This window comes from Myotis daubentonii, chromosome 6, assembly GCF_963259705.1.
Source record: "Myotis daubentonii chromosome 6, mMyoDau2.1, whole genome shotgun sequence".
Classification (NCBI taxonomy): domain Eukaryota; kingdom Metazoa; phylum Chordata; class Mammalia; order Chiroptera; family Vespertilionidae; genus Myotis; species Myotis daubentonii.
Genome location: NC_081845.1, coordinates 15567149 through 15579232, shown reverse-complemented (window position 1 = coordinate 15579232; position 12084 = coordinate 15567149). Strand labels below are relative to the sequence as shown.

Below are 12084 nucleotides of genomic sequence, written 5' to 3'. Positions count from 1 at the left end.
AAGAAGTCAATGATGCTAAGATGACAAACCCTGCTTTGAAGTAGGATCTATAGACATATAAGGAAGAAATCAAAACAAAACAAAACAAAAACAGAGATCCAGGAAGATGAACGTCTCCTGTGCCCTATGGAGATCTTTCCTGGCACCTTAGTGAATTGTGTTTTTAAAGAGATGTGAGTATCTTACCTCTTTTATATCTCTATTGCCATATCTCTATTGCCATATTCAAAGTCAGGGATGGAATAAGGGTAGAGCAGTGGCCCTGCATAGTCTGATGATGAATTAATGAGGAAAAATGAGGGAAGGAAATCTTCACAGTGGTGATTACCTCCTTAACAGAACAGGAATCAGTAACTGTCTTTTCTGAAGATATTTAGGATTTCCTTATGGTTAGTCTTGATTTTTAAACTTATAGAAAAATTACCAAAATTTAAAGTTTAATTTACAAATGGAGAGTTTAAAATATATACAGGAATTAACACCATGACAGACCATCTGTGGGATAAAGTTGTGATAATTAAATAAGTAAACCTCATTAGCATTTTCCTAAGAAAAACCATGGAATTTAAGATTAAGTCACTTTTCAGAGGTAGTAATCATATTTGCAAACTCTAATCTCAAATTACATCTATCCAAATTAACTGCAAATTCAGAATTAACTTCATTTTCTAATCCTTGCAAATGCATATGTACTGAAGCTAGCAGCAAATTAAATATATTTCTTAAAACCTGATGTTTAGAAAAATGTAACAACTAACTTATTTTATGAAATGGGTCATATCTGCTTACAGTAATTATTGGTTAAATTAAATACCAAATTCTGATTATAAATATAGCTTAGAGTCACTGCTTCTGATATATACATATTTTATGAGATAGTTGTTATAGTTCGTTTCACAAATTCTTAATTTAAAATGTAAAAACTAAATCTTCCTAAATCTAAGTGACATTCTTGTTAAGTATTCTTAATTTGTAACTGATATAAAACAGCCTGCCTGGAGTAGCACAGTAGTTGAACATTGACCTATGAACCAGGAGGTCACGGTTCAATTCCCAGTCAGGGCACATGCATGGGTTGCATGTTTGATCCCCAGTGTGGGGCTTGCATGAGGCAGCCAATCAGTGATTCTCACACATTGATGTTTCTATCTTTCTCTCCCTCTCCTGTCCTCTCTGAAATCAATAAAAAAATATATATTTTTAAAAAGACAGTAACTGATATAAAACAATTATACTTTGGGATCAATTTTTACACTGAAAACAGTGTCAATATATTTCCATTGATATAAGTTTTTAAACTTTTTCATATAACTCTAATCTGAGGTAATTCACATTTTTTCTTTATTTCAATAAATGAGTAATTTTTTGTAGCAATATGTTATAAAATCATTTTAGGCATCTGTAAGCTTGTTGTTATTGTTAGATATAATGATTGAGGTATCATGGTGAATAGCTATGGAGTCATAGCTATTGTCTATATTTTGCACATTTTTAAAAAGACTTTTTAAATTATAAATTCTATTTTCCCCTAGAAATACGCAAAGAAAAAACTGAAAAAGAGGAGAAACCTGAAAGGAAACTTCAAACTAAAGGTAAATGTTTAATTTTGTGTTTATTCTAATTTTTATTTAGTGTATATATACACATTTATATGAGAAAGGGAAGTTTTCATATTTAGTCTTCTTTTGTTTTAATTTTTGATAGTGTTTAAATAAGTACGTTTACTTCTCATTTAACTTCAGGCACACATATAGAAATAATATTTAATGATTAAAATAGAAATAACTTCAAAATGTATGATAATCTTTAAATTATCTACATCCGATATTTACTAAGATAGTACCACAATCATATTTTTGACTTATTAGCAAACATTTTTAATAATCTATATATATAAAAGCCCAGCAACTGGAATGGCGGAATGACCAGAACAACCAGAATGACCGTGGCTATGACATGCACTGCAGCAGCCAACCAGCCTGATCCTGCCCCCGATTGGCCCTCAACACCCTGATTGGGGGCGGGGCTGGCCATCAACTGCCCAAAGCCCTTCCCCCCCACCAGCCCAGCCTGATGGGCCCCCATCAGGACAGGATGGCTGGGCCCCACCTGTGCACGAATTCGTGTACCAGGCCTCTAGTATACTATAATGAGCCAGGGTTCAATTTACCTTAACCTTGAATTTTTTTATTCCATGCAATACCTTTAAAATATTTGGTATAGAAATGCAGTCATTAAATTACCTCACTACGTACTGCAAGGCCTTACAACTTTCTTACTAAGCATTAAGTGGTATATGGAAGGTGAGGCATGATGATTAATATCCCTTTCAAGTGAGCTGAACCCAGTTACTACAGTGCTGCATGACCAGCATTGTCTTGCTCATTTTACAAGCCTAATTTGTGTGTGTGTGTGTTTGGGGGGAGTCATATAACTTTAAAGAAACATGGAAAGCAAAAAACATATTTCTAAATATGTCCAGGTCTCCTCAATGGTCAGTTTCCCATGAGTTTGGGGTGAAACTGACCATTTTAATTTTTGCCAGAGCAGAAAGAAAACATAATTACTATTATTGTGTGATACAGACAGAAAGTAAAAGAATTTTGGAGGGATAAAAATTGAATGTCATCTAATATTTATTATGTCAAAACTGGATAATGCAAAATGACCTGTAGTAAATATCAAAATTGCAAAATAGTACAGTTTCAAATAATAGAAGTAATAATTTACCTAAAATTATACCAATATGTAAGTATATATTTAAAATGTCATTTAAAAAAGATATGCTTGATGTCCTTCCTTTTGTGAAGACCTGGACTCATTCTGCAGACATTCTATCTTTAATCCTATTGTTTAAATTCATTTCATATTGGCCAGCCAATTCTTATACAATCAGGGACATTGAAGCTTACTCAATCGAAACCTATTTATATTTGTAGCTAGGGAACTAATGTCTTCTTACTTTTCCCTTTCCTTCTTTGGTTCTTAATTCCGTTGGTCAGGGAAATTGGACACAGCTCTTAGGTACAGATTGACTAGCCGTGACTGAGCTGGCTCAGTGTTTCTATCTGCTGGGGGTTAAACAGAAACTCAACTGGTTCCACACCAGTGGGGTCTCTGCTGTTTTATCCTGCAGACTGTACGATTAATTTAATAGCAGTGCTGCCGGAGCGGATGGGGTGATGCAGATGGCACCATTTCCATTTTGGACCTGGCTCTATTAGAATCCTGCTGTTAAAGACTTTGAGCAGTGGGCTGTAGAGTGGGTTTATTAAAGGAGTGAGTTTTGCATAATTAAAACAGTGAATTTGGCTGAGGTTTAAAATAACTTTCTCAAAGGCTTGGCTAGAGATTAATACCTGAATATATATCCTGAAACTTCAGCTGTTCAACACTGAAGTGGGCTTCAGAGATAGTTTTTTTTCCCCCCACTTCCCCACAGTTTTTCTCTGTGAGTAGTAACAAAATATTTTGTTTTAGTGTCTAGTTTCCTCATCCAGGTAGAATAATGCCTGCTTTTTAAATTCCCAAACTGTTTGGTGAGAAAGTAAATGTGGTTTTATAACTGTTTCCATATGTAGATAAATATATGTTTTTATATATGCCACATTCCATATCAGTTACGGTTAGATGTGATAGATAACTGAAGTTTAATTGTTATCAAAGTATTTTGAACTATTGAAAGAAAAGATACAGAATATTCAAGTAGTTAGTAGCCTGCAATGGTTACAGACAAACCAGCAAATATCTCAGTCTATAAAGATCCATTAGGCCGAAGTTGGTGTATTTTGGAGGGAGATAAAAATTTTGGTGATGATAGAAGCTACATGACATCCTATTGTCTCTATTCTTTCCTCCTTCAAGGGACTTATATAGAATTGTAAAGGTTTTAAGAGTGTGAAGTTATTGGGAAAGCCATGGAATCCTACATTTAGGTGATTTACTCATCTACTGGAAAGCAGAAAACAAAAGAATATGAATCCCAGAGAATATACATTTCCAAAATAATTTCATATTATATGCTAATTCATTTATTTTTAAAGTATCAAAGAATTAATGTTTCAATTCTGACTCTTTTTCATGTAAAATTAGGTGTTTTTTATAGTCATTTACATTATGTGAGCGATTTTAATTCATGAGGCCAAGGTAACTTTTATTCCTATTTTGTCCATCTATTTATTTTGTTTGATATTTTTTTGTTAGGGAACAAAAGGAACAGTTTTATGAAGCTAAAGAGTAAACAGTTTTACAAAGCCCTTTACTTTTTAACCTGGCAATGAGTACTTATTTTGGTTTTAAGGTATAAGCTCTAAGATGTTAATTAATATTTGTATCTTGTTTTTTTGGCCCACATAAAAGAGGTAGTAACTTACTTTATGATCAGAATAGTGTATATATTTGTGACCTTGTGTTGAACTAATAACATGGTCTATTCTTACTTCTCCTTCTCTACTGCTATCTCCTCAACAATCAATCTCTCAATCAGATTATGACAGTCACTCCTTAACTGATTTCCCTGCATTAACCCCTAAAATCCAGGCAATTCATGCTACTCATAGGCTTAAGTCTATCTGTCGCCATCACAGAGCCTTAGAGATAAAGCCACATATTCTGCCGGTACATGTAAAGCCCTTCTCATATGATCACTGGCAGCCCCACCAATTCCTAGCTTGTGCACTTGAACATATATCCTCCCTCCTCTGCAACCTACTCATCAACTCCCCCTCACTCTCAGATCTCCTCCTGCGCCCCCATGCCCCTCCAGACCAGCGCGCCCTCTCTGCCTTAGACAGGCTGAATTTTGGGGCAGTCTCTAAGCAGGCACTGCTGCTGTCTCATAACTCTGGGCTTTTGTATACAGTTCTCTCTGGCCATCTGGCCATTCCTGTGTAGTCACTTGGCAGGCTTCTGCTCATTTCTTTGGTTCTCAGATAGAATGTAAGTGTCTATAATAGGCCTCCTTTGCTGTCCCTTAATCTGGGGCAGAGACCCTTTCTCCATGGTACTGTTACACCCCTGCCTTTACTCTTTAAGCATTTTGACACAAATTTTTTTTTAATGTTTTATTGATTTCAGAGAGAAGGGAGAGGGAGAAAAAGATAAAAACATCAGTGATGAGAGAAAATCATTGATCAACTGCCTCTTGCACAGCCTGTACTGGGATCAAGCCCACAACCTGGGCATGTGCCCTTGACCAGAATTGAACCCGGGACCCTTCAGTCTCCAGGCCGATGCTCTATCCACTGAACCAAACCAGCTAGAGCTTGACACAAATTTTAGTTGTGGGTATCTTGATCTGACTGAGGGCAGAAACTATGTTTGTCTTCACATATGTTCTAGGTCAACCCTGGCATTTTCTCTTATTATTCTGTTTCCTTGTCTATGAACAAAGAACTTCAGACTCAGTGGTCTCTCAGATTCCTACCAGCTCTGAATGTGTATTAATATCAAATTAATTTTTTAACATCTAGCAAACTACCCAGCACATGAAACACACTCAGTAATGTTGAAATAATGAATTAAGTATCCATTTTCTCTATTTTGTTAAGCCGTAATTAATTCCTCTGAGCAGTTTTTCCTTTGAAATTTCTGTTTTTATGCAGCTTTAATTGGACCACTCTAATGTCAGATTTATGTGGTCAACAGCAATTGAAGTATTTGATAGTGAGTTCCATATTAGAACAAAACAATCTGTAAGATGTAATTAGGAAACACCCACAATAAAATTTAATATATAATGATATAGATTAAAGTAATACAGATTAATTTGGACAATTTTGAAAACAAAACAAAAAAACAAAGAAAAGGAACCACAATGTAATTACCCAGAGATAAATACTAACATTATTTTTCTCCATTTAGTTGTGTGTTTTTTTAATTGCATATTGTTTTGTTTCTTTGCAATTGCAAATTTTCTTGTTGTTTTCCGATAACATTTAGGCTTCTATTTAACTATTAAGTATTTCAATTTACTCATAGAACAGAACAAACCAAAAAAGACTAGAACCTGGTGGAAAACACATGCCGAGATAAGAGAACCTTGTCCATGATGTCTCCTAGACAAAAGGAGGGCCTTTTAGGACTCAGAACAGTATGTTTCTGCTCTACCACCTGGATTGTCCCATGTTCAGGTGCCAAACTGACCTCAGAAATGGTGAGACAGTTCACATGGCAGAAGTGTGTGCTGACGGATGGCATGTGGTCAGCATCAGAGGGAGCCAGCCAAAGGCAAGGGGGATACCCTGGAAGGCACATATTGTACATGGAAAAACTGGCCATAGCCATCAGATGAGGATACACATTAATTTATTTACAGCACTTACTTTGTGCCAGACACTCTACAGAGCACGAAAAAGTTAAAGAGCAATCAGACTCAGTCCAATGAGAAATCTAGAAAAGCAAATACAGAGTTATACCAGCAGGTGGTATCACTCCACAAAAAGATGTCCTGGAGGAGAGATTGTGGTTGAGGAGGTAACTGGCTACCTTGGTTGCAGAGTAGGTTTGACTGTAGTTGTCTGGTAGGGCCTTAGAGGCATGGGTAGGTTGGAATGTTGGCCTTTCGTAGGGCTGTTGTAAGAAAGCACCAAAAACTGAGTAGCTAGCCCCAGCTGGTTTGGCTCAGTGGATAGAGCATTGGCCTGCCGACTAAAGGGTCCCAGTTTTGATTCCAGTCAAAGGAATATGCTGGGGTGAGGCTCAGTCCCCATTATGAGGCATGCAGGAGGCCAATCAATGATTCCCTCTCATCATTGATGTTTCTATCTCTCTCCCTCTCCCTTTCTGAAATTAATAAATAAAAAATATATTTTAAAAAAACTGAGTGGCTTAAAATAACATAACTTTATTGTCAGTGACAGAGGTTAATTAAATTAATTTGCAAACCATCAATTAATAGCCAAAGTCAAAATCTCAGCAGGGTTGATTTTCTCAGGGGACTGTAAGGGAGAATCTCTTCATGCTTCTCCCAGCTTTCTGGTGGTTGGCTGGCAATCTTTGGCTTCTAGATAGATCACTCTGATCTCTGCTTTTATCTTCAAATGCTGTCCTCCCCATGTCTCTGTCTCTCCTCCCTGTGCATATCTGTTTCTGTCCAAATTTCCCATTTTCGTAAGAACATCAGTCATGCATTAGGTCCACCCTAGTGACTGCATTTCAAGTTAAATACCTCTGTGAAGACCAACTAAGGTCACACCTGTTTGAGGTGACACATTCAACTCATATCAATTACCATATGCACAAAGTCGAAGGAACATTATATATATATATATATATATATATATATATATATATATATATATATATTTAATATATTTTATTGATTTTTTTTTTTTTACAGAGAGGAAGGGAGAAAGATAAGAGAGTTAGAAACATCGATGAGAGAGAAACATCAATCAGCTGCCTCCTGCACACCCCCTACTGGGGATGTGCTTGCAACCAAGGTACATGCCCTTGACCAGAATCGAACCTGGGACCCTTTAGTCCGTAGGCTGACACTCTATCCACTGAACCAAACCGGCTAGAGCTTATATATTTTTTATCTACATATACATATTTAATTATTTTTTATTTGTAGTTTATATTCAATAATATTCTGTAATAGTTTCAGATGTACAGCATGGTGGTTAGAAAATCATGTACTTTACAGAGTGGTTCCATTTTTAAAAAGTATATATTTTTATTGATTTCAGACAGGCAAAGGAGAGGGAGAGAGAGAATCAATGATGAGAGAGAATCATTGGTCAGCTGCCTCCTGCAGGCCCCCGACCAGGATTGAGCCAACAACCCGGGCATGTGCCTGGGCCAGGAATTGACTGTCACCTCCTGGTTCATAGGTCGACACTCAACCACTGAGGCACACCGGTAGCCTTGTTCCATTTTTAATAAAACGGTGATTTATATAAAAATAATGCTGGTTGGTTTAGAATGGTTTCTGGGAAACAATTACAGGGCAGGAATCATAAGCTGGCATAGGATTTTGCTGAAGATTGTGGTTCAAAAGCCAAAAAGGACAGGACATTAAAATCCATCTAAATATCATGTAGCCCTTTGTAAAAATGCTTTCAAAGCCCACAGATTAGTTTAGTCAGCTTGTACAAACTTTTACTTTTGCCTTCTCTCAGCTGTATATAATTGACTCATTAAAGTACAAAGTATATTTTCTTTTCCTCTCTGGCAGCAGTGCAAAATAAACCTGGAAAATGAGAACAGAAGACTACACAAAGCTGTGTGTCACCTCCATACTGACTGTTCCCTTAGGAGGAAGTGATTACGGTTCTGACTGGCTCTGTAGCCATGGGTGAAGGGGAAATTACCCATACAATTAAACCAGATTTCAGAGTAAATCTCATATTTTGGAATTTAAATTTATGTTTTGTGATTTAATGTATATGTATCAGATGAGCTTTTTAATTTTCGGTAATTTGCCTAATCTTCACTTTAATAATACATAAATGAAGGTAATTTTATTATGGAAAAGATGTGTGCATGGTATTATAGGCTAGATCAGTGATGGCAAACCTTTTGAGCTCGGCGTGTCAGCATTTTGAAAAACCCTAACTTAACTCTGGTGCCGTGTCACATATAGAAATTTTTTGATATTTGCAACCATAGTAAAACAAAGACTTATATTTTTGATATTTATTTTATATATTTAAATGCCATTTAACAAAGAAAAATCAACCAAAAAAATGAGTTCACGTGTCACTTCTGACATGCGTGTCATAGGTTCACCATGACTGGCTAGATTGTAGATAACATGCTTAGAGAATCCAATCACCACACTTTGGCTCATAGAACAAGTTTACAATTTTGGGATGTACAAGGCAGCCTACTTTTGAGAGAATACTAGTTTAGCTTTCTGACAACTATATTTCTATTCTATTCTTCAAGGGACTCTTATGAGCCTATGTTTTCTCCTCCAGAGATAAAGAAATTCAGGCTAATTGACCTGATTCCAACCAGCTCTAAAGTGGGGTGCTTTTATTAAATTTAAAATGACAAATCCTTCCTGTAGCAGGAATGAATAATGCAATCTTTGAAAAGTTTCTGTGCTCAGGAATATATCATTATATATTGCTTAAAGTGTGTAGATCATTTTACCTGAGCACAGAATGGAAATTGTACTAATTAATTACAAAAAAACGTGAAACACACGCAGAGACATATATACTAACCAAAGGTATATCTGGCGTTTTTGTTTAGTGGTGGCTAAAGCAGAATTTTTAAAGGGGTTTAAAGTGAATTTGTATCCTGCTCTTCTTTCATAAAAAATGATGAATGCAAGCATGGGTATATATGAAAGTTATGAAGCTGTTTGAGAATTTGACATACTTAAAATGTATAGACCCCTTCCGTGCTAATAGCTTCCACAAGATAAACACCAGAAAGCTGAGAAGCAGTGAAATTAATTAAAAGAAAAATCAGCAAAAATCTATTACAGCTAACCATGTTCCCCAAAGTCTTTTATAATATGAAGAGATAATGATCACTTGCTTTCCCATCTGATTTGTTTTGATTTGAGGACTCAAAACTCATCCTATACAGTAGCTCCGAGGTCAAGTATGAATTCCAGTTTGGGTTCATTAAATTTATTTGCTAACCATCCATTGAAGAATATAGTAGTCCTTACAAAATAAAACTTAAAAAAATTTGACACCCAAACTTCATTTTTGAAGTAAGAGCAGAGAGACCAGCAAAGGGCTCTGACAATCTGGCCCTGAGTGCCTACAGCTGGGCCCCTCGGAAGGCTTAGCTGGCGAAGAGTCTCAAGGTCAGGAGCACTGTGAGCTCGGATACACTTCAGAAAAGGACACAGCCTGGCTGGCCAGTTGCCCGAGCCGAGCGCTGTGAAAGCACAGAGCACAGCTTGCAGAGTGCTGGAGAGGGACCATATGGGGAAGTTTGAGAGACACACTTCAGAGTTGAGTTGAGCCGAATGTTCTGGTCAGGGAAAGGTCAGAATCTGGGCAAGTGCAGAAACAGCAGGGCCATGCCAACTCGGGTGCCAAGCATCAGGGCCATTCCAACTGGTGGACTCCATTTGTTTTTAATTATCAGCCTCCCGAAGGGACTTTTGTTTCTTGTAAATAAGGATGACAAACAAATTAAGCTCTAGCAGGTGCAACCAGCTTATTTTACCCTGAGCTAAAACTGGCCTCGCTAAGATGTCACCTGCCAAACAGATCTGGTGACAAAAATGAGGGTACCTTTTTCTTCTTCCATATGCAAACTTCTGGTTGTGGGTTGTGAGTAAAGAGATGCACAAGAAAATGCAATCACCAGAGCAAATGATTTTTATTTTAGAGCGATCATTCAGGCAGTTTGATTGACGACTGCATTGTGTTGATGAAAGACGTTTTAAAACTTGGTATTTGAGCGCAGTCTTGCCAAAGTTTGAAGTTTCTGTCCAAGAAGGTTTAGTGGCTGTCTGCCATTTGAACAGCTCCCCTAGAGCACAGGACCCAGCTGCTTCCCAAAACTCTTACGGTGCCATTTCTGAGGGGGATAATGAAATGCCAGCATACAGGACTGTGTCTGCAAATCAAAACTTAGACGGCGAGGAACCAGATTCTCCCAGAGGGTAAGAGAAAAGAGGCATTCATATGCTGCTGTGAGTCTGAATGCAGCTCTCTTGCTCCTCTGATTTTGTGTGAATGCTCCCATTTGCACCCGGGGAACACGTCAACCAGAAAATCCTTTAGTGCTGTGGACAGCCAGCTGTCCGAGGTGGGAGAGGTCTGTCCTTCGCAGAGGCAGATTAGGTGTTCTCCTGGGGGCCCTGACAATCAGGGTTCCGAAAGCACAGCTTATCTCACACCAACTAGGCTTCCCCTAGAGAAACTTTAAAAGAGGCTTTGTTTTTGCCAAGATTTTATTTTGGTTTTTCAGCTTAATGAATAGTAATCCAAAGAAACTGGACTAAGCTATCTGTGGTCATGTGTGAATACTGATGTCTTCTCCTTATTTTGTCAGATAGTTATATTGCATTTAGTAACTCAGAAGCACCTCAAAGAATCATTGAATGTGGAATGAAAAAAATAATGTTCTAGGGAATATTTTTCTTTTGTTTCTCACTGGCTTTTAATTAGTTAAGAAATTTTTAACACATTGTAAAAATGGTTTGTGATGGGAGCAAAATTATATCTATATCACATCATCTATGAATAGAATTGTACTAGAAGATTAAAATAACTCTTCTTGTAATACTTTAGAATTTCACTTATTCAAAAATATCTATTAGGAGTCCACTATGTGACAGACACCATATGTTGAGCCTCAGATGCAAAAATAAAATAATGCACAGTAGTCCCTAAAGAGATTTCACCTACTGGGTTGTCAGATATATGAACAATTGCAGTATTTTTATTTACTTGCTAAAATAGAATTATGCACATGGTATAGTTGGTGTATAAAATAAGTAGAGCTCAAAATACATTTTGTAGAGGTGAAGGCATGGGGGTGTGGAAATTCCAGGTAAAAATGAGCAGTGGTGAGATGCAAAGGCATTAACAGAGCACACGGCAGAACTCCAAGAATTTTATTATAATTGGATATAAAGTTCAAGGGGATATAGTACCTACTATATGACAGATACCATGCTAAGCAATGAGGGAGATCATCTTTTGACTGGTCACTGGTATAATCACATATTCATGTTTTCAAGGTTACTCTGAGAACAAAATCTAAACCTAAAGGTCCAAGAGACTAGTCAGGATATTGTAATAACTAGAGGCCCAGTGCACAAATTTGTGCACCAGTGGGATTCCTTGGCCTGGCCTGTGGGATTGGGCCAAAACTGTCTCTCTGACATCCCCTGAGGGGTCCCAGATTGTGAGAGGGTGCAGGCCAGGCTGAGGGACCCCACCAGTGCACAATCGGGGCCAGAGAGGGACCACAGGAGAGCTCCAGGGCGTTACTTGCTCAGTCCCCATCATCCAGACCCCAGCCGCAAGCTAACCTACCAGTCCGAGTGTCTGCCCCCTGGTGGTCAGTGCACATCATAGAGAGTAGTTGAGCAGCCTTAGCATATCATTAGCATATTATGCTTTGAATGGTTGAACAGACAATCGGACACTTAGCATA

At 37.5% G+C, this 12084-nt stretch overlaps 1 protein-coding gene across 14 annotated transcripts in view; it reads left to right on the top strand.

Annotated features, from left to right (window-relative positions):
• TRDN (triadin) overlaps positions 1 to 12084 on the top strand; it is a 278614-nt gene that overhangs the window by 67600 nt on the left and 198930 nt on the right. For all 14 annotated transcript variants that reach the window (XR_009453395.1, XR_009453394.1, XM_059700238.1 and 11 more), the window contains exon 5: positions 1533 to 1592. Coding sequence is in view for 12 of the 14 variants with exons in the window: in XM_059700238.1 (XP_059556221.1) it covers positions 1533 to 1592 (60 nt within the window). In the remaining 2 variants the exon portion in view is untranslated. The remainder of the gene's footprint in view (positions 1 to 1532; positions 1593 to 12084) is intronic.